The 22,346-nt window shown below is 35.9% G+C and overlaps 2 protein-coding genes, 3 long non-coding RNA genes and 1 pseudogene across 11 annotated transcripts; 4 read left to right on the top strand and 2 right to left on the bottom strand.

Moving 5' to 3' along the window:
• The first annotated feature begins 2,488 nt into the window (after positions 1 to 2,488).
• On the top strand, positions 2,489 to 3,852 carry LOC106294144. 2 transcript variants are annotated; one of them, XR_001260747.1, is made up of 4 exons: positions 2,489 to 2,868; positions 2,965 to 3,093; positions 3,339 to 3,413; positions 3,634 to 3,852. It is a non-coding gene; the product is annotated as an uncharacterized LOC106294144 (long non-coding RNA). The 2 variants fall into 2 exon arrangements; XR_001260748.1 differs by having other exon boundaries at positions 3,467 to 3,698.
• A 2,800-nt stretch (positions 3,853 to 6,652) lies between these two features.
• LOC106343428 (proline-, glutamic acid- and leucine-rich protein 1-like) lies at positions 6,653 to 10,787 on the top strand. Its single transcript, XM_013782631.1, has 13 exons — positions 6,653 to 6,938; positions 7,032 to 7,148; positions 7,222 to 7,286; positions 7,393 to 7,498; positions 7,586 to 7,657; positions 7,729 to 7,788; positions 8,201 to 8,333; positions 8,420 to 8,604; positions 8,775 to 8,959; positions 9,112 to 9,239; positions 9,332 to 9,582; positions 9,699 to 9,942; positions 10,026 to 10,787. The coding sequence occupies exons 1-13, from the start codon at positions 6,690 to 6,692 to the stop codon at positions 10,655 to 10,657; spliced, it is 2,427 nt and encodes an 808-aa protein (XP_013638085.1). The 5' UTR covers positions 6,653 to 6,689; the 3' UTR covers positions 10,658 to 10,787.
• A 675-nt stretch (positions 10,788 to 11,462) lies between these two features.
• On the bottom strand, positions 11,463 to 12,708 carry LOC106344721 (annotated as a pseudogene).
• Positions 12,709 to 15,099: 2,391 nt separating this feature from the next.
• On the bottom strand, positions 15,100 to 16,791 carry LOC106343778 (elongation factor 1-delta 1-like). 2 transcript variants are annotated; one of them, XM_013783081.1, is made up of 7 exons: positions 16,632 to 16,791; positions 16,295 to 16,404; positions 16,081 to 16,197; positions 15,908 to 16,001; positions 15,714 to 15,834; positions 15,339 to 15,614; positions 15,100 to 15,247 (listed from the first exon to the last, which is right to left on the bottom strand). In XM_013783081.1, coding segments are annotated over exons 2-7 (693 nt in total). In that variant the 5' UTR covers positions 16,378 to 16,404; positions 16,632 to 16,791; the 3' UTR covers positions 15,100 to 15,245. The 2 variants fall into 2 exon arrangements, with proteins under 2 accessions (XP_013638535.1, XP_013638536.1); XM_013783082.1 differs by having other exon boundaries at positions 16,295 to 16,434; positions 16,632 to 16,686.
• Positions 16,792 to 17,118: 327 nt separating this feature from the next.
• Positions 17,119 to 18,977, top strand: LOC106293559. 3 transcript variants are annotated; one of them, XR_001260543.1, is made up of 5 exons: positions 17,119 to 17,365; positions 17,441 to 17,634; positions 17,927 to 18,042; positions 18,150 to 18,517; positions 18,602 to 18,977. It is a non-coding gene; the product is annotated as an uncharacterized LOC106293559 (long non-coding RNA). The 3 variants fall into 3 exon arrangements; XR_001260541.1 differs by having other exon boundaries at positions 17,119 to 17,634; XR_001260542.1 differs by having other exon boundaries at positions 17,119 to 17,634; positions 17,927 to 18,047.
• A 1,383-nt stretch (positions 18,978 to 20,360) lies between these two features.
• Positions 20,361 to 21,833, top strand: LOC106344188. 3 transcript variants are annotated; one of them, XR_001270168.1, is made up of 3 exons: positions 20,361 to 20,743; positions 20,884 to 20,972; positions 21,679 to 21,833. It is a non-coding gene; the product is annotated as an uncharacterized LOC106344188 (long non-coding RNA). The 3 variants fall into 3 exon arrangements; XR_001270167.1 differs by having other exon boundaries at positions 20,363 to 20,705; XR_001270169.1 differs by having other exon boundaries at positions 20,364 to 20,705; positions 20,889 to 20,972.
• The last annotated feature ends 513 nt before the right edge of the window (positions 21,834 to 22,346 follow it).

Below are 22,346 nucleotides of genomic sequence, written 5' to 3'. Positions count from 1 at the left end.
GGGCTAGAAAGGCTGTTTACCTTGCAAAAACTGGGGTATGCGACAGCCACATATCAGTTCCTATCGTCCCTTGAGGCTACACACCGTTCGAGAGAAGATCTAGAAGATGGTTATGGGTTCATCACGGTCAAGATTGGGAGACAGGCTTACCGGATGTCTTTCAAGCAGATTAGCGAAGTCATGGGATTCCCGGATAGGCGCGATCCAAGGATAGAAGGTGCAAAGGACGACCCTGAACTCTTGTGGTATATGATTGGAGTAGGAGTATATAATACCAAGTTGATTAAGGGGGCATATATTCGAAATCCTTCTATCTGCTATGTCCAAAGGATCCTAGCAAGCACTTTCTATGCTCGGAAAGATCCGGGAAGAATAGTTGAGGATGAGCTGCACTTTCTCACATGGGGTCTAAAGGATGTGATAGGAGAAACGTTTGACGATGGAAGTGAGGTTCGTTTTGGAATAAGGACACAACCGGGGATTGTGGGCATTTTTGTGAAGCGTCTACTTCATTATCAAGACTGGGCTTGGACAAAGAAGGATAAAGAACCAAGACTGAGTATAGGAGGTCTCATCACACCACTCTTAGAAGCAATGGAGGTCCCTTTACCCGAAGCTGACAAGGGATATGCGTTAATGGACGAGCCATTTCTCCCAAACATTGGGTTCCTTGATGGGCAAGTGGGAAATTCATGGGTTTATCGCTTCAAAGTGGTGAAGCAGGAGGGGAAGTATGTGAGGACTTTTCTTCCCAACCAAAGTCTCACATCTATATCGGAAAGGAACAACATCAAATTCAGACTTCCCCAAGAAGCTTTCTACAATTCCGAGATTCATGAGATTCCTAAGAAGATCAGTAGGAGCAAGAAGAAGCAAGCGATTGATGATTCTCAGCCGGAAGAGCAAGCTGAGCAAGGGTCTTCAAGCTCCATCTATGGGAGTTCTCGATACTACTTCCCACCCTACTCTGGAGCTCTACCCGACGGTCCCCTTCGTGAAGCTCACCAGCAGATTAGGACACTGCAGCGAGGGAACAAGTTTCAGGATAGAACGATTGCCAAGTTGGTGAAATCAGTGAACTACCTAGCAAAGAAGTTGAAGAACTTGACTATGAGACCGCGACGATCTCGAGCCTCTACTCCGGTCACCACAGATGATCCTATGGAAGATGATGGAACCGGGGTTGAAGAAGAACCGGTTCACACTCATAGGCATTCCTACCATGGAGATGCTAGTGCTACCGAGGTTTACTATGAGGAACCACGAGCTTCCCTCCGTGAGCCTCGTCAGCGCAAACCAAGGAGGCAGCGACATCCAGTCACACAACTTCCTCCTAATGACTTCGGCAACGAAACACCATACGTGCCCACTTCTGACACGGACGATCCGCTCGGTATCACCGAGCCTTGAGGTACTTCGCAAGCCGCCTTTGTCCATATTTATTCCTTCCTTTATTTCTTCCTTTGATTTATTTTCGGTATCTCTCTCCTTCTAAGTCACACACGAGACTGTGTGATTCAAGTTTGGGGGAGGTATTAAGTTTCTAATGTTTAGTTGATTGAGTTTTGAGTCATGCATTGTTAATAGAAGATATTGCAAAAAAAAAAAAAAAAAAAAAAAAAAAAAAAAAAAAAACTTGAAAAATCACAAAAACAAGCACGTAGATTTATCTTTTGTCTCATTTGCATCATTAGGATCGAGTCTAGATCATGTAGGATTGCATCATGCATAGGGAACAAGGATTAAACCTACCTTGCAAAGAACTCATGCTTAGAACTCAATTTGATATCCTTTGTAATCATGGCAAGTAGCTTGAGCACCCTTTGAAAGACTTGTAGACTTCGAGCCTTCAAAACTCCTCTTGAAACTCATTGATTGTAGAAACTTACTCATCTTTGAAGCCAACTCCAATATTAATTCAACTAAATGAACTTAATGCTTCTTGCTTATGGTCTCTTGAGTACTAAGTCATGGCTTCATACACACTTGAGTTTGTCTCTCCATTTTTATCAATTCTACCTATCTTTTGACAACTCAAGTGGTAGTCCACTCCCTAAACCCTTCCTTCCTTTCAAGCCATCATTAATTGTTGAGTGAGGTCTTTTTGGAAAGCTTTACATGTGCGTAATGTTGAGAGTAATTGGAACGACAATGTTTGGTCTCCATTATGGGATGAGATGGGTTTGATTTGAGAAGTTTGATCTTGGGAGTGTGAACATAGTTTTAAAATGAGTGAAAAGAAAGAGTGGGGAAGAGTGTATATATAATAATAATAATTAAAAAAAATATATATGTCACTAGGGACAAGTAAAAAAGAAAAGAAGTGAGCTCAAGAGAGTATAGAGATTGAAAACCCCATAAAGAGAAAAAGAAAAGAATCAAAGTGAGGGGTACTGTTAGCTTTCCTATTTCAAATAGATATAAAAAGAATAATTGTTTGTGTTTTAGAGTTTTCTATAACACTGCAACATACCCGAGTCCATAGAACCTTATCTCATTGCATGGATCCAATGCATCAAACTCGAGTTGATATATGTCCTTAAACTTGAGATCTATATGATTCATTTAGTTTGTTTACAAGAGGCGGTTTCAGTTACTGTCATTTTTATACAAGTGTAAATGTGTGACGGTATATTTAAATTGTGAGCTGATGTTTCCTGGGAAGTTTGTGCTACAGAGAGAAGATGAGTTTTCGTCACTGGTGGAAAGAGTGCAGATTGCAGCCAAGGCCCTATACCACAAGTTGTTCCTAAAAATAAATCGAATAAGCAGTTAACTGAAACTCCTTTAGAAGCTTATGTGTCTTCTACTCTATATGAAGTTGAAGAGGAGAGAGTTGGTGTACCTGTTAAGCGTCGGCTATATGAGGTACCATCGTTCTTTGCAGTGTTGTATGATTTTCATTTAAATGATAACATGTTGAACCTTTAGAGTCCTTATATCTAGCTTATGTTTCTGACCAAGGAACCATAATACTGTTGGTGGACTTGGTGAGGAGACATTGTTTCCTGTATACTGGAATGGAGATAATTGGCATGTGCTGAGAGTCCAGAAACTGTTACCGATCACTTGGAACTTCCATATTATAACAAGGTTCGATATCTTTTACTAGAGTATGTATCGATTTAAACTATTAAGATTTTCTTCTACCTGATGCTTCTTACTGTTTGAGTTTTTGGTTTTAAGTTTCATATATAAGATGAAGCTATGTCTTTTTTTTTTGGCTCCCTTCTCTCTCTTTTTTTTTGTTGTTGAGAAATTTTTAAAGTCTTACACATACATACTGCTGACAAGTAGACAACAGACCTGAGTTTTGTTTGAATTTTTTTTTCATCCAGGTCTGGCGCAGAAGAAGGGATAAACCCTCTGGGTTTTTTGCATCTCATGCGGATTTGAAGGTTCCAGGAATATGTGTGAGATATCATTTATATGTTTCTATCGTAAGTTGTTAATGTAGATACTTCAGTCTCTCTTTACCGGGGAGGATGATACTTGGAAATCTTGGCTTTAACGCGGTTATGCCAGCTCTCCTAAACCTACGCCAGTTCTCAAAAATATTCTGGAATTAAGTCTCACATTTCTTTTCTATCTAAGTTCTATGATTTGAATCATATTTCTTGTGCTTCTATTCAGGAGAACTAGGCCAAGAACTGAAGAGATCGTAAGAGCTCAAATCAAGGGTTTGCAGAGGCGCCAAATTGTAAATTTAGATGTTATCTTTTTTCCTTCTTTTTTTTTGTAACAAATGAGATGTTATCTTTTCTTTTGTTTTAGTATATCATTTTGGTCAATGATTTTTAAATCCATGTACAGAAATTCAACTTACTTTGAACGCCTTCCCCTCATTAGTACGACTTTTACAATGTTTGATTATTATCACACGCAAAAAACTAAACCTTTAGGCTTATACATATGTTCTTCATATTGTTGGTCCTAATGCTAAAATCAGTAAAAAAACTTTTATATGATTATGATCAAAACATGACGGTTGCTATTCACTTTCTCTGAATTGGGAGTAAACACCTGATGGATGGTACATTTTTAATTTTCCAAAAAGGAATTAGTTAGCTATGTATTTCCAAATAACGTGTGATATAACCTTACCTCAATACCAGTCATATTAGAGTCAACAATACGTCTTTCTTATCCTCAGGATAAACATGGTTTTTTAAAAAAATCTCACAACTTTTAAAGAAAATGCTCATGCATAGCTTGATATTGATATATTGCTCGCATGGTCGCTTAATATTTTTTTATTTTTTTATTCATTTGTTAATCAGATAAATGTACTAGCGCTATATTTTAGTTCATTACATGTTCTCCGATTAGAGAAATATTTCCTCTTTTGGTTTTATGGCTATCCCTCTCTCAAATCTTTACATATTTATGCAAACAATATCTTTATAGACTTTGAAACATCTCACACACATAATCCAAATAAATTATCCCCGAAAAAAAAATCTTAAAACTCAGTGACCTGATTCTATACTAATAAAAATTAAAAGCAATTAGCATTTAAGTTATTCACATAGAATTATAAATAACCAATTAGATATTTTTAGTCAGCACTGTGATTGCATTTTAAAACATTAGATCTTCCATATCTTTCAAAACAAAATGAAAATCAACATAAAAATAAACTAAAAACAATTAAATTTTGATATTTATACTAAATTTTGGAAAATAAACATCAAAGTTTAACTAACATAAAAATATATCTTCAATGTAAAACTTTCAAAATTTTATTATGTCACAATAAAGTTAAAATCAATTTCTCAAAAAAGGTAAGTTAAAATCAGTATAAAATAACTAACAAAAAGTTCCTACAAGAAAAAATTAATATCAAGGCTAATTATTTGAAAAATTAATATATATTATTTTAATTAAATATTAAGATATAATAAACTGCCATTAAATATAAAAGATTTAAGAATTGTTTTTAAAAAATCAATTAAAAGAGAAGATGATGTCTTAGAAAGACATAAATCTTCTAAGAATTCATATTTGTCAAAATATAAATTAGTAGTATAAAATACTAACATGATAAAAGTGACCTAAAAGTTAGATTGATGTCTATGCTACCTCTTTACAAATTTAACATCGCCAATATTTTAAGTTCAGTTTTAGAAATAATAAAATTTTCCTATCATTTAAAAATGGATATAAATATCTAAAGAATCAAAATTTTAAACTATTTAAAAGGTACTAAATTGATATTTAGAATGATATTATGTAAATCAACATAAAAATTAAACTACCATGAAGAAACAAAATAAATCTTAAAATAGTTAAAATTCTTAAAAATAATATTTGTCAATATGAAATAAAAATCAACATATATATATATATATGAAAAACTATAAGATGAAAAATTATGAATTTAATAAGTTATTTATAGCTTTTGATTATGCTTAGTAAAGAGTAAGTCACATTACAAAGATTTTTTTTAATTGTTACCTCCAGTATATCAATATACTGTTAGAATTGTCCATCATTTATTTATAATGATCTACAAAATAAGTTTGTGTAAAAACCAATTTAGGTTAGAGAATCACCTATTGATCCATTTAGAGAAGTCTTTACAAATTTTATCAAATTTCCATGCTTTTCTCTATTCCAACTCCATCTTAAGCTGTTTAATAATTAACTTAAGAACAATGAAAATATGTTTCCACTCTGACATACAAACAATATTGCAAAGTTATAATTTTTCTACACAATACAAATGACTAATATATGTAATGCAATCTACCCAAAGTACTCTTACGTAGTATCTAAACATGGAATCATTCATATTGAATTTCCTAAAAGTTTCACATTTTTATATTAAATAAATAATTACAAAATAATTACCAAGCAAATTATAGCTTCAAAATTTTAAAGATTTATTGAATCATTTTCATTAGTCATCAAATTTACATATTTAAATATACAAAATGATTACACATTTATGAAAAAAATTATATATATATATATATATGAAATAAGGCTAATTACCTATTCTTCAAATAATAATTAAAAATGCAATCACATGATGTACAAAAACAATATGATATACATAAAATAATAGAAAATATTAATATTTTTCATAAATAGAGTATTTGAATTTTTAATACATCTTTTAACATGATCGCTAAAATCTTAATAGAAACTTAAACTATGTTTACATATAAAATAAAAATTAATAATATTCCTACCAAAAAATTTATAATTTTTTCAAAACCATTTCACTCTAATTTATCCAAAATAAAATAAAATGATTTAATATAAACACCAAAATAGACTCGGTCTATTTTAAACTTTGAAGTTTGAGATATAAATTTTATAGAAAAATAAACCGCGCTACGCGCGGTAAAATCTCTAGTTAATATAAAATTGCTGAAAAACTAAATGTGAGAGATCCATCACTAAAGATGCTCTAATTGCATAATCCGGTCGATCCAGATGGAGAAGTTCAGGGAGACAAAAAGTCAAGGGAATTGTTATCGAAAGAGTTTGGAGTTAAACGGAGACGGTTTACGTTATGGAACTGCACTATTTTATTTCTAGTTAAAATGAGGGGTTTTGTGTGTGTTTCTAAAAGATTCGGGCCTGGCTTGCTATTGTACAATAGTTTAGGGTCTTCAAAACAAAACAAAACCCTAATCTCCATAAACCCTTTCTCGCTCTCTCAGATCCTCACATCTTCAATGGCGTCGTTTGAGCGTTTCGACGACATGTGCGACAATAGACTAAAGCCCAAGATTCTCAGAAACCTTCTGTCCGACTATGTCCCCAACGAGAAGCAGCCTCTCGTCGACTTCCAATCACTCTCCAAGGTTGTATCCACTATCTCCACCCACAAGCTCTTATCTGAGGACCAGAAGCTTCAAGCTAAGTCGAAATCAGCCGTTGATGAATGGGTTGAGAGGTTTCTGGCTCTGGTTTCTTCAGACATGGTACAAACTCTGTCTTAAACAGTAATTGAAAGATAAAGTTAGAGACTTTCGTGTTTAAAACAAATTTTGATATTGGTTTGTTTGTTGCTATAGCCAGATAAATCATGGGTGGGTATCGTTTTGATGGGAGTGACTTGCCAAGAATGCAGCTCGGACCGTTTCTTTAGTTCTTACTCTGTTTGGTTCAACAGTTTACTCTCACATATCAAGGTATGCTTATGGCTTGCTCTATGGTGAGGTTTTGTTCAATCTTCTAATGGTTATTTGTATTTGTGTTGAGCAGAATCCTGAAAGTTCTAGAATTATTCGAGTGGCTTCGTGTACTTCAATATCTGATCTCCTTACAAGGTCTGTAAGAAATGTTTTTTGTTTTGTTTTGTTTTGTTTTGTTTGATAGTTGATTAGAAACCTGTAGTTATTTACACTGGTAAGGTTATGTATGTAATGGTATCAGGCTGTCTAGATTTGCGAATACGAAGAAAGAAGCTGTTTCACACGCTGCAAAAGTAATCCTGCCAATCATTAAACTAATGGAAGAAGATTCTTCAGAAGCACTATGGGTAAGTGCCATGTTCAAGGACTTGAATTTCTCTTTCTAGCAACATTGATTACTAGAATCCTCAGTTTGAATTTTTTTGGATGTGCAGGAAGGCATTGTCAATCTGCTGAGTACAATTGTTATCTTGTTTCCTGCTGCCTTCCACAGTAGTTATGACACGGTCAGCTCTATTCGCTTCTCAGTTGGTGATTTGGTATTGTATTGCTGTTTTATTGAGTTTATTCCTTGCAGGTTGAAGAAGCTATTGCCTCTAAAATATTTTCTGCGAAAACCAGTTCTAGTTTATTAAAGGTATTCATCGTTTTATACAATCTCTCATTCATTATTTTCCATTAATAGAGCAGTGAAAGTATTAACAAGGCCAAATGTCCAAAATAGCACATTTCTAAGTTTATATCACAAAAATAGCACTCAGAAACTAAAATGACCAAAATAGCATCTTTCTAAGTTTATATCTTATCCCCAAAACCTCATTTCTCAATTCTAAACCCTAAACTCTAAACCCTAAACCCTAAACCCTAAATCCTAAACCCCACCCTTTAACTCTAAACCCTAAGTTTGTGACTTTTGATAAAACATTAAGTGCTATTTTTGTGACTTTTGACTTTGATTGCTAGTTTGGGAACAAAAACTTGATTTAGTGCTATTTTTGTCTTTTTCTCTATTAACAATGCCCACTTCTTTCTATCTATCTCAACCATAGAAACTTGCGCACTTTCTAGCATTGCTCCCCAAAGCTAATAAAGGAGATACTGCTAGCTGGTCCTTGATGATGCAGAAGCTGTTGATATCTATAAACGTTCATTTAAATAACTTTTTTCAAGGTCTAGAAGAAGGTAATTTATTAATTTCTTTGTTTTTGTTTTGTTTGTTTGTGTGAGGCTATAGTGTTCTTGATAGAATTTTGTGACATGTACTGCAGAAACAACAGGGAAAAAAGCAATGCAACGATTGGCTCCTCCTGGAAGAGACGCTCCTTTGCCCTTGGGAGGTCAAAACGGGATTTTGGATGATGCAGCGTGGAACTCTGAACAGTTGATTGTATCCAGAGTTTCTGCACTTATGTACTGCTGCTCAGTGATGCTAACTAGCTCCTACAAATGCAAGGTAGTGCGGTTTCTTCTTTTTTTTATCTGTTGGATCATTTAAGATGCCTCTTGATTTTGGATTTCTGCTTAGCAGGACTCCTTACTGCTCGTTTGATGTGTGCTACTATGTAACTCAATCATGCCTATTTACTTCTGAAAGATTCTGATATTCTTTCTTTCAACCTTCAGCTTAACATTCCAGTTGCCTCGTTAGTATCCCTAGTTGAGCGAGTGCTGGCGGTGAACGGCTCTCTACCAAAAGCCATGTCACCTTTCATGACAGGGATCCAACAAGAGTTGGTTTGTGCAGAGCTTCCCACTTTGCATTCTTCGGCTCTGGAACTCTTGCGTACTACCATTAAAAGTATCCGCAGGTAAACCGCTCTCTTTGACATTCTCTCTAGTAGCTGAAGCTATTATTTCAATCTAATCTGGTATGTTACATCTTTTGGCCAAAACTTGTATATATACAATGTTCTGTGCCGTAGGAACTAAACTACATCATCTGTGATGATTCATTTTGCAGCCAACTTTTACCATATGCTGCATCTGTGGTGAGACTTGTTAGCAGTTACTTCAAGAAATGTTTATTGCCAGAACTGAGGATAAAGCTATACACAATCACCAAAACCTTGCTCAAATCCATGGGTCTAGGTAAAAGTCACAAGATCTTCCCTTTGTTTCATTCTCAGGTTGAGGTGATGAAAATAAAGATCATTTCTGCTATAACATACTTCTCTGACCAGGAATGGCAATGCAACTGGCAAACGAAGTTGTCTCTAATGCCTCTGTGGATCTAGACCCGAAAACTGTACAAGGATCTGATGTGGTTTCCAGCACAAACCCGAGAGCTGTTCTCAAGGCTGGCAGTAAAAAGAGAAAGCAGTCAACTAATACAGGAGTGGAGGCAGAGAATGCTGCTTTTGAAGTGGGAGTCCCTCACAATCACTCATTGAAGATAGCAGCTCTGGAGGCCCTAGAAACTCTTCTCACAACTGTAAGCGTCTTTTAACTTATTACTGTTGAATACTTATTAGTAGTTAAGACTCTTGTGGCGTAGTTATTGAATCCAACTCATAATCACCATGTTTCTTCTTTTCTTTCGGGTTTCAGGGTGGTGCATTGAGATCGGATAGCTGGAGAGAACGTGTCGATAAGCTTCTAATGATGACAGCGGGAAATGCTTGTGAAGGAAGATGGGCCAATGCTGAAACCTACCATCATCTACCAAATAAGTCGACCGCAGATCTAGTTGAGTTTCAGGTTGCAGCACTCCGAGCCTTTTTGGCATCCCTCGTTTCTCCATCAAGAGCACGCCCTGCATACTTAGCTGAAGGGTTTGAGCTTTTCCAAACAGGTAAACTAAATGTTGTTGGCATGAGTTACACTACACAACTAAGTTTAAGACACTGTAAATATTTGATGCTGGACTTTGAACAGGTAAGACTGAGGGAGAGATGAAAGTTGCTGGATTCTGTGCTCACGCTCTCATGTCCCTTGAAGTTGTTATACATCCTAGGGCCCTTCCACTCGACGGTCTCCCATCACTTGGCGACCAGTTCCCGGAAAGCAATTCTCTGGCCAGCCTAAAACACAACACACCTAATCTGAATAATGGTGATAATCTATTCAAGGAATGGACGGCAAACGTGGATGTTCCCTCTAACAACGAGATTCTGAGGAATGTTGACTCTATTTCACCTCTCCAAGAGGCGAAAAGATTGAAACGTGGGAACGATTTAGCCACTGTGGATTCTCTGAGTGGCCAAGATCATACAGATATTGTTGGATCAGAGAATGTTCAACAAGCTGATGTGCGTAAGAAGGTTCCTGAATCACCTAAGGAATCTCTAGGACATGTGTCAGAAAGAGATGATATGGTTCCGGAAGAAGTTTATCGACAAGTAGTGAGCGAGACTCGAGAGGGAGAGGGTTTAGCGGTTAAGGATAGTATCATGGAGGAAGCAGTAGTTGTTAAGAAACGAGAGTCCTTGGATGAATCTGATGATGATTCTATTCCAAGTCTTAAGGCAGATGATTATCTCTCTTCTGATTCTGATATTGAATCTTAATGCCAGACAGAAGAGTTCACAAATCAGTCTCTTTTTTTTTTTTTTCTCTTAAAGTTGAAAGTTTTGATCATGATTTTCTTTACTTTTGAAGATACTTTCGTTGAATAGTTCCCAACTATATAATTCAAAATTTTCAAGTGTTTAGTTTATTTATTTTTATCGCATTGCAAATTTTGCTTGCGAAGGAAGATGGTGCAGTGCTGAAACCTAACTAAACCCAACAAGCTCACCTGTAATGTATCCCCATCTTTACAGAACCTTTCAACATTTCTTTTAATCACTTCTCTGGAGTCATAATCTTCTGTTCTTCTCCCCTTGCTTTGAGTAACAATCACCTCACTGGTTCATTTGAAATAACCTTGAGAGTTCTTTTTATAAGCTCTAGACTTTAGACCTTGGGACTAAGTGACTAACCATTTTTGGAGCAGAGATGATTCCTACTTTCAAAAGTTAGTTGATCTCCATACTCTCAGCCTCTCTTTCGTAAGAATAAGCAACCCAGTTGACTTAACTCTCTTCTCTCATCTCAAATCTTTTGAAGGGAATCCAGGGTTCTGTTGCCCTTCTTCTTGAAGAAAGTTGCTTCACCATAAACACACCATCTACACAAGTGCCCGAGGAAAACGAAAGATAATGGTTGTTCATTGAGAATCGAGGGAACAGGGCCCAAAGTTATCAATCAAACACCTTTAAGATAAGTTTGTTTATGTAGCATTTTATGTTGTTGACACATATATATATATCTTAAACAGTTGTGATAATTTTCATTAAAACAATTTTATATTCTTCCTACGGATATATATATCTAGTATAGTAACTTCAACTTGTATTTGAGATTAGATGGAATACAACTTCATGAAAGATAACGCAAAAGCAATAGTAAATCAAAATATAGACTAAGAACCAGACTGCATAAACACAGAGAGACTTCTTTCAAGTCTTGTTGAAGGCAACAATGTCGCAACTCTGGACGTACTCATTGATTGGTTCGACCGTGAGCTGCTCTTCAATCATGGTGTCAACAGACACAAGGTCGTCAACTATGGTGCACATGATCTGCAACTTCTTGATTCCATAACCAACCGGGACAAGCTTTGATGCTCCCCAAAATAGTCCTTCCATCAGAATGGATCTCACAGCTTCCTCTAGCTTCTTCATGTCAGTCTCATCATCCCAAGGCTTGATATCAATCAAAACTGATGACTTCCCAGCTGATAAAGACAAACATAAATCGATTAGAATCCAAGACATACCATCTTAAGTAAATCACAAGTATAAAGACAAAACCAAACTTACATTCCTTCTTCTTTGTAGATGCCTTGACAGAAACTGATCTCTCTTCAGTTGTCTTCTTTTCCTCTTCCGTCTCCTCTCCAAAAAGGTCAACATCATCGTCACCCTCTTCATTACTATCAAAATCCTACAATTAAGCACATATCTATTAGTCTCCCTGATATATAAAATATATTAAAAAAAAAAGACATTATAAGAAAAGTAAATAGAAACAATATAGAGTACCTTAGAATCAGCTGCAGGGAGAGTAGCAACGGCCCCGTCTGTGATTGGGGATGATCCAAAAACACTGACCCCACTTCTTTCATCAGAGACACCACTATAAATAGAGAGACAAGTTATATAAGGAAATAAAATTATTAGAAGAATCCAAACAAGAACATCTGATAAACAATACAAGACAATGATAAGAGCTTACGAGGTCCTCGAGAGGGCAACAATGTGGTTGTACAAGCGAGATGAGTTCACATACTGTGAAGATGGGGGATTTGAAACATAGACAAAGGAAACTAGTTGTTACTTTTATTGTTCTTAAGAGGTTAAGAGATTTATGATCTATTCTTATTATAATATGCAAGACAACTTACCCTGTAAGGTAACTGCGAGTGAGAAGATAATCGTCAAGCTTCTTTAAGCTCGGGGATAGCCGCCATTATTTCTGAAGCGCAAATCTTTTCACTGATATATAAAAGCAGAACAAAACATATCAACTACTAAAACCCTAACTATGCATAAGAAACAACGAATTACTAGGACATAAGTGAAGGAAAGGAAGAAGACACCTTGATCTAGGGTTCCTAATCAATAAGAGCGATTTATCAAACGAAATAAACTGAGGAAGAACAACAACAAACCTGGGATACAAGGTGTAATATCGATCGAGGTAAAGAATGTTGTGTATTATTTCTCTTTCACCTCTAGAGAAAGGTATTTATACATTTCTAATACATGCAAAAAGGAAATCTTAGGAAGGAAATTCTTGTACAACAAAATAATTACAAATAGGAAAATATCTTATTAAGACGTTATGTATAAAGGATAGGGGTGGGCGCTCGGGTACCCATTCGGGTTCGGGTTCGGGTCGGATATTTCGGATTTTCGGGTATTTTGGTACAGAGGTACGTAGAACCCGTTCGGGTATTTCTGTACTTCGGGTCGGGTTCGGGTATTTTTAGTTCGCATTCGGTTATTTCTATATTTCGGGTCGGGTTCGGGTATTTCTATACTTTGGGTCGGGTTCGGGTATTTTTAGTTCGGATTCGGTTATTTCGGATCAGGTTCGGATATTTAGATTTTGAAAAAAAAAGTTATTTTTTTTCATTTCTCAAATTTCTTGTATTTAAAAATATAATTTTCGCTTAACTATTTTTTTTTTAATAGATTGATTGGTTAATAGATTTAGACATAACATTTTGAAACTAAAAAGACATTAATTTGGTTATTGTTTATAAATTTTGGATGTAACTTTTTGTAATGCTTGAAAAAAAAAATTGACATGCATTTTAATTGAGTAAGAAATCATTTTCTCCGTAATTGTATGTATATCATATAAACTTAAAGTATGTGTAGTATCAATATAAATATTTTACATAAAATGAGAGATGTAAACTAGAAATATAAGGTTAATTATACATATGTTCGGTTATCTTCGGATATCCATTCGAGTTCGGATATCCAATCTCTCCTAATTCAATACCCGTTTGGATATTTTGCTACTTCGGTTCGGATTTCGGTTCGGGTTTTTCGGATCGGGTTCAAGTGCGGCTTTGGATATCGGGTAAAATGCCCACCCCTATATAGGGATGTCAAATGGGCGGGTTGTCGATGGACGGCCGTGTCCAAATTATTATGGGTTAATCTGGACACACCCATATTAGACCAAGTTTAAATGAATTTAAATGGGCAAGCCCAATTGGGCTCATGGACAAAACCGGGCAAGACCATTTGGACATTGGGCAGTCCAAATAGCTAAAATATCTAGGTTTAGGAAATTAGGAAAAAAATTACAATTTTAATTTGTCTTATCAAAATCATAAAATCGAGTTTTCGCCAAAACCGAAAAATCGTATTTTCCCGTAAAAATTGTATCTTCCCCATCAAAACCATAAAATCGTGTTTTTCAGCTAAAACTGTAAAATCGCAATTTTCCGTTAAAATTACATTTTCTCGGTCAAAACCGCAAAATCACGTTTTCCGGAAACCGAAAGTCATATTTTTCATCAAAATCACAAAAATCTCAAAATCAAATTTTCTCGTAAAAATTCAAATTCCAAAATAATAAAGTTTAAGCCTATGATATATATGAAATTTAGTATATTTCCATCTTTTACAATAAAAAATAGGTTAATTATACTAAATAGGTGTTTGGACCATACGGGCAGTCCAACTGATTATGGTCCTTTTCGGATATGGTGTTATTTGAATTGGACATAATCTTATTTGGGTGTTGACCAAAACTGTCAAGCAATAAAAGGCACGTCCATATAAACATGCTCAAATGTGCCCAACCTGCTCATTTGATATCTCTAGTTATGTAAAGAATGTTGTGTGGTCTTTCCGGGATTATTTTTTTAATTAGTGGGGATTTTTCCTTTTGTTACAACAAGAACTTGGTTATTAAAGAGATTCGTTATGATGTTTTTGTTTGTTCTTATTGCTGTCAAAAAAAATATTGTAAACTCAAACTATTTGTTGTTGTTTGTTTGGACTTTGAATGTGTGTGACTTGTCACTCTAAAGGACTCTCGTTATATGCGTTGTGTTACTTTGAATTCTTGACTGATAGATAACACAAGAACTGAAACTATTACATTACTTTGCGTGTAGAGTAAACTAGGCTTTCATGTGCTTTTGTGGATACATAAGAAACCAAAATATAACCAATTTTATCACTCTTACAGATAAAAAGGTACCATGACAAACTATAAAAACCCTTCAGAGGTTTCTTTTTATCTTCAAGCTATTCCTCAGATCACTACTACGTCTTTCTAGAGATGCTCTGGTGAGGCTGTGTACACAGTACCGTCTGTTCCATTTTTCCATTTTAATGAATTACTAAACCAAATTTATATTACTCCCCCGGCGTGGATATTGTATCTAGTTTAGTAAACTCAACTCATTTGACATTTGTTGGAAAGTAGAAACTACAAGCAAATAACAAAAATTGTCTTCTTCATTAAATATCAAAATTAAACAGGAGATACGGCAAACCATAGCAAAATCAAAAACATGAGTCCACAAGAAACTTGGAAACAATAATCAGATTGCACGAGCGCTTCCTTGAAGCAAAGCAATCCTCCTACATTAACATTCAACAGTGAGTTAATTACACAGCTTATTAAACAAATCGTAGCTTTTAAAGAATTAAGGAAAGGATTCAAGAAACTCACAGATTTTGTTGAAAGCAACAATGTCACAGCTCTGGACAAACTCATTGATTGGTTCGACGGTGAGCTGCTCTTCAATCATGGTGTCAACGGACACAAGGTCGTCAACAATGGTGCACATGATCTGCAGCTTCTTGATACCATAACCAACCGGGACAAGCTTGGACGCACCCCAGAATAATCCTTCCATCTGGATGGATCTCACAGCTTCCTCTAGCTTCTTCATGTCAGTCTCATCATCCCACGGCTTGATATCAATCAAAACCGATGACTTTCCAGCTAATGAAGAGAAAAAAAAAAAACAGAAACCAATTAGAATCCAAGACATACCATCTTATGTAACCAAACCACAAGTGTAATGACAAAACAAAAACTTACATTCCTTCTTCTTTGTTGATGCTTTCACAGAAGCGGCTCTCTCCTCAGCAGCCTTCTTTTCCTCCTCGGTCTCCTCTCCGAAAAGGTCAACATCATCATCATCCTCTTCATCAGCAGCATCCTACAATGAGGCTCACTGATTTACAATCACAAAGAGACATTATGAGACAGAGAACAGAAACAGTCTCAAGTACCTTAGAATCAGCTGCAGGGGGAGTAGCAGCAGCCTCTTCCACAACTGGGGCTGATCCCTCAACAATGACACCGCTTCCTTCAGCAGACACACCACTATACATAAAGACACAAACATTAAGACAAGTCCAGACTGGAAATCTAAAACACAAGTGGGAACAACGATGGAACTTACGAGATCCTCAAGAGGGCATCGATGTGGTTGTACCAACGAGAAGCGTTCACATACTGTGAGGTTGGTGGCTTATCAAGAGCAGTAAAGACAGTGATATCATCCTTGGAAGCCTGGTACCTGTTAACACAAAGGAAACTAATTGTTACTCTTATAGTTCGCAAAAAGGTGGAGACTTTACGATCTAAACGTATCATTAGATATGTTCACAACATACCCAGTGATGTAACTGCGAGTGAGAAGATGCTCGTCGAGCTTCTTCAATCCAGCGTCAGAGTTAAGGTTGGGGAAGGCAGCCATTATTCTCTAAAGCTCGAACCTTTTTCACTGGATACAAAGCAGATCACAACAGATCAACTGCTTAAAACCCACAAAGATTCAGCAATTAAAAAAAAAAGTAACTTTATATTGATACAATAATATGATTCCCGATTCACTAAGACATCAACTAGTATAAGGAAAGAGACCGAACAACGCTCGTTGATCTAGTGTTATGTTTGATAGATATTTTTACAAAGACATGTATACTTTCGGATCGAAAGAGATGAACAAACCTGAATTACAAGGGGGACTTGAGGATGAGCGACGGAGGCGAAAAGGAGTAGCTGTGCTAATGGAGTTTATGTATTTAGTCCCTAGGGTTCTTTTTCTGTAGTGGGCCTGTTTTGATACATGGCCTTTTAAAGTATTCGTTTTCTCGATTCTGTCCACTCTCTTTTGTCAGGGTTACTCTTCATCAGCTAGTACAACTAAGTGCTGGACATACAAATCAATGTGGGCAAATAACAAATTTGGATACTATAAAATGTAAACATCTTATACAATAAAACAGACTTGTTCCTCTCCTCGTTAACCCACGTCAGCATGGAGAGAGGAGCATTTTGTGCCACCTGGACGCCTCTCTTTATTCATCAAAAGCTGTTCTCGAGTTATGTTGAATGGGCTGTGAGAATAACAAGTGCACATATCAGGCCTATTACTTGCTTAAAATTTTCTAAAATATTGCAAAACTGGACTATGTAGTTAGGGCCCACTGGAGAAAATCTCTACAGCTCAACTGTTCGGATGATCATTTCCTTTTGTAACCAGACTTTTTGTATTCTAATTCATAGGAATGCACAGATGGCAAGTGGAGCTTCAGTAGAGTTGCACAATACTTCCGAAACAGTTAGAGATTCTCTATTTTTCCCTGAACCCTACTTGAGTCTGAAGGCATGGACATGTAAACAGACTAAGAGAGAGTTATGTGTATTTATGTTGGAGACCCACATATTCAGAAGCAAGAGCTGTAAAATTAAGATCCAATGTTTTTATAGTATTCGTATCAAAGTACGCTCTTTATTCTTTGCTTATGTCACTACAGATAAAATCTTGGTCTGGACCATCTGCTACTAAGTCTGAGAACCTGTTTTCCGAGTCTAAGAATTCAAGACCTAGACACGGCCGCCACCTCTTTGTTGATGGCCCTTCGACTTTGTAATCAATAGAGGCTAAGAAAGCCATGGTTCCTGACAAACTCGCTGAGCTTTGGGTCGTTGACCCTGAGAGATCTAAAAGGTTTCATCTTTAATCTGTCTTTGCACTTTCTCCAAGTAGTTATTCAAGGTTTGTTACGGTGGGGTGATGAATCAGACTCCATAACCTCTTTGTTCTAGAGACATAAGTATTCTGCAGACTAATGTTTCTCATTTAGTTTAGTTTTTATGTCTATATTGGAAATGGTACTCCCGGGATAAAGATATTTTCTGCTCTTTCATTATAACCATGAGTTTTGATAACATAATTTCCCCCATAGTTGTGACTATGAATTACTGTCTTTTTCTTGCAAACGATCATGGCTGGTTGATAGTAACGGCACTGCAACCAAAATAACGAGTGCATCGAGTCAGAATGACCCGCACCAAGTCGTGTGGAACGGCAATCCTACAAAACTTTGTCCCAACTGTCATCACGTCATTGACAACAGTTACGTACGGTTTGCTATTTCTTCACTTTATTTTCATGTCAATTCTCTTGATGTTACATTTATGTGTACAATGTATTTGTCAACACGAGTTTTGTACTTTTTCCAGGAAGTTGATGACTGGCCAGGCTTGCCTCAAGGTGTGAAATTCGATCCCTCTGATCCAGAGATCATCTGCCATTTGCTTGCAAAATCTGGATTGTTGGGTTTAAGCTCCCACCCTTTCATTAATGAGTTCATCACAACTGTCAATCAAGATGATGGAATCTGTTACGCACATCCTAAAAACTTACCAGTCTAGCCATTTCAGTGATCGTACCAGTTCTTCCAAGTTTTATCTTAATCCGATTTTTTTTTTAAAACAAATCGAGGCCTTAAGCACGACGGGACTGCGTCCCACTTTTCAATAGAGCTATCAAAACTTACAGCGCATGAACTAACCAGTTGTATTGGATGGTGCGTTTAGTCACTGCCATGGTATGTTTCATGCGAACCTTTTCTTGGGGCTTGAGGTTGTTATATATGAATGGACTTGTGATCTTTAATTTTGTTGGTATGTAGGTATCCAGTACATGTTGGTCCAACACTACAAAACGTTGATGCCTGCTTTTTAACTTTCCACTCTCTCCAACAACACCTCTTCTCTTTTTCTGCTTACTGCTAGAACCTTATCTCCAGAGTGTCGTTGTGTTTATCTTTTCGTACTCCATTTCTTGAAGGAAAGTGAACGGTGTGCAAAACATGCCTTTAATGTCGATGGAGAAGTCTCACGAGGAAGAGCATTCGCACATTTTCTTTCAGGTGGTTATGTTTGACGTTTCAGTAAGTACAAGTATGCTCAGCTAATGATTGCTAGCCGAATGAGTTATTCATTCATTGTTGTGCAGTTTTTTGCCTCATGTTTTAGTACTTTTTCATGAGCGAAGTGGCCTCAATATTTACAGTTCATAAGGGCAGCTAGATTTAACACCGAAGTGATATTGAATGACAAGGTATCATAGCGAATCATTAGTCTTTCACAAGTATCTCATCATTTAAATCATTATACGTCTGCCATCATCAACCCATTAATAAAATGACTAAACATGCCCACAAATCATAAAAAAATATTTTACAAGCCAGAGTAGCTTATAAAATACAAATCCATTGCTAGAGAAATATAAGAGTAGTGAGGGGATCGTCTAACAACAACACGTCTCCATCCTGCATAGCTAAACAAGAACAAGGTGTGTTAAACATTGGAAGTTTTGTTTTTCATGAAATTGATTTGTAAAATTTGTAAAAAATGTAACGCCAACGCAGCCGGTGTGTGAAGCTGGCCATGGTTACATGACACCAAAGTTACCAGCATCGGCACACCAATGGAAATAATCCCCAAAAGTAAGGCCAAGTTAGCCCGCCAAATGAGCAAGCACTTACGACAAGCTAATTAACATTCACGCAATCAAGAGGTGAGTTCTCATTTCTAAAAAAATCAACTCACCACACCATCGACCCTACACTTACTCACCTGTTGTTTTCTTTTTAAAAACACTGCTGTAGACCAAAAGATAACTAGCAAAACATCAGAAATGGTTCGCAACGAAGGTATGCTATATTTTAATCAAATAGAAAACAAATTCATTTGAAGCATCTTATTACTTATCAACTCATCACACCATCTATCCTACACGTACATGTTTGTTTTCATTTGAAGCCACACCGTTTACATAAAAAATAAATAAAAATTATTATCTGTCTACTTTTATTAGTATATAAATAAATCATTGACTAAACTAAACTACATTTCATGATATGATATGAACAATTCAATCACATGTTATTAAACAATATAATTCAACTCTTTGGCATAACACAATTAACAACTCTATTCTCAATAAAAATAATACTCTCTCTCTTCCTGAAAGTAAGATTTTATAGAGTATGCACGCTTATTAAGAATTTAATAAATGTTTATAATTTAATTTATTTTTTACTTTATTATACACTTTCCAATAACTTTCCATCAATGAAATTTAATCAATTCAAATATTCTCAATTAATGTTCCTCAAAAGTATAAAAAAATACCTTAACAATATGGAAAATCTATCTTTGTGGAACAAGAAAAAAATCTAAAACATCTTGCTTTCGGGAACGGAGGTAGTAATATATAACAACAAAAATTCATAATAAAATTATACAAACAGTAAAATTTCCGCGCGAAACACGGACAAACCACTTAGTCTTTATAAATAAAGTTGACATATCTGCCTTCTCACACTTCTGCATCAGCATCAGAGCATGGGGCAAAAACAGCCACGTGTCACTAATCTTTTAACTAAGCTTCTTGACCATTTGTTGTGCCTCTTTGGATCTCATGATTCAAACTCCGATCAAAGCCAGTGTAACGTTTCAGTTTTCGTCTCTGCTCCACATTAATCAAACCATTAATCTCCATCACCTCGCTTATCTCCTTCCGAACGGTCTCTCACTTTGATTTCCTTAAAGCCCTAACTAGAAATCCGACAATAGATCCACTCTACAATCCTCCTTCCATCGAAACCCTTTCCTGTGTTTGTGCTCAATTCCAAGATGGGAGGCGAATGGTATTCTTTGAAGCTTATTCAGATGATGAAGCTTACGCTACGGCTCTTCAGGAAGTTGAAGAAAGTGAAATGGCAGATAGTATGTCTTCATGATGTATCCCTTTCTTTTTTACCTGGGTATTGAGTAAATATTATCTACTGATTTTGTAGAATTGATTTCCCTGTCATTTTTGTGTTGATTTTTAGGCTATGCTCATGGTGATTACTTCTAACTGATTGAGTTCTCTATGGTTTTTCTTTTTTTGTATGGAAATAAGCGAAGACATATATTAGCCTGCGATTTGAGAAACCAGCAAAAGGTGCGGCTTCTCCACTGTACTTGATCTGCTTTCAATATTGTAAAAGGGTATGTGCAGGACAAGAGAATCTAATTTGGCTATTAATCTATCTTGCATGTTCAGTTAATTTATTAACTCCATTTTGGATTTTAGAAACTGTAGTCCTTTTTTGCAGTTTGATTTTTATTTTATTTTCTCTGTGGAGTTTGATTCCTATGATGAGTTTTTGGTAGTCAATGGGATATCCAAGCTCATTCGTTCTACATATGTAGTAAAACGCATCACTTTATTCCGTTTGATTTCTCCATAATTATATTTTTTTTTGTTTTTGGTGTTTATTAACGGTATTTTTGTTGTTGAATTGACTAGATTTTAGTTGTTCTTACGAGGTTCTGACTGCATCCAAGAAAAAAAACTCAAGTTTTCAGATAAACTAACATGTTTCTTTGTTAGTATTTTGCTATGACTTATTTTCCATCACATGATCTTAGTCGTTTTTTGTTTACGGTGAGCTGATTGATTCATGACTATCCTACTTTGGTTCACATGATCTTAGTCGTACACAGGTCGCGCACAATATACATCGTTTACATGACATCTAGCTTACATCTTCAGGTTTAGTTAACAGGCTTCCCTGAAGTACTAAGTCTGTGTGTGGTTAAGGAAAATGTTCATTCTCTGTGTTGTTGACTACTTCCTGCTATTCTGAGATATCTAATTTTAGGAACTGTGGCTCCAATTTAATATATACAACTTTATTTATCTTTGGTACAGAGCAGAGGAAGAAGCTTGGTAAAGGAAAACACTTTCTCTTAACCCTTAGTTTTCTCTGTATCAAACTTTAAAAACATTTTATTATGTGATGAATGTCATGATAAAAATCTATAACTTTGTGTAGTGGTATTAATTTTTATTCAATTTTCTCTACATTTTTTGGTATTTTCATCTGTGGAAAGGTGGAAGCTTTAAGGTTGCAAAATGACATTTAATTTTTAACATCCGACTGTGACAGAATCGCATGCATAAGTGTATTCGACAACCTTGCGGAGCTCCGATGAGGAATTAGCAATGTTTTAAAAACCGGACCGGATACCGACTCGGCGTACTCACTGGTTCACTGGTCTGACCGGTTCAACCGGTCGAGCCGGGTTTTTTATTTATTATATATATATATATAATCATATATATAAATCATCTAATGAATAATATCTATAAATAGTATCAAAAATAGAAATAGAACAACTGAATCTTGAATACATAATGAACTAAATGAATACATGACAAATTAAATTTAAAAAAATCTGTTGAAGAATGATAAAATATCTCAAACTTATTCAGTGGTATCATTTCATCTTAATGCCTCCACCTCCGCTCTCTTTCCGACAAAAGTCACAAATCAAATTTCTCTTTCCATTCTGCTCAGTGCGTTCTGTTACATGTCT

The sequence above is a fragment of the Brassica oleracea genome, chromosome C5 (genome assembly GCF_000695525.1).
Source record: "Brassica oleracea var. oleracea cultivar TO1000 chromosome C5, BOL, whole genome shotgun sequence".
NCBI lineage: Eukaryota > Viridiplantae > Streptophyta > Magnoliopsida > Brassicales > Brassicaceae > Brassica > Brassica oleracea.
The sequence above is the reverse complement of the archived record's forward strand: the minus strand, read 5'-3'. Positions and strand labels throughout refer to the sequence as shown.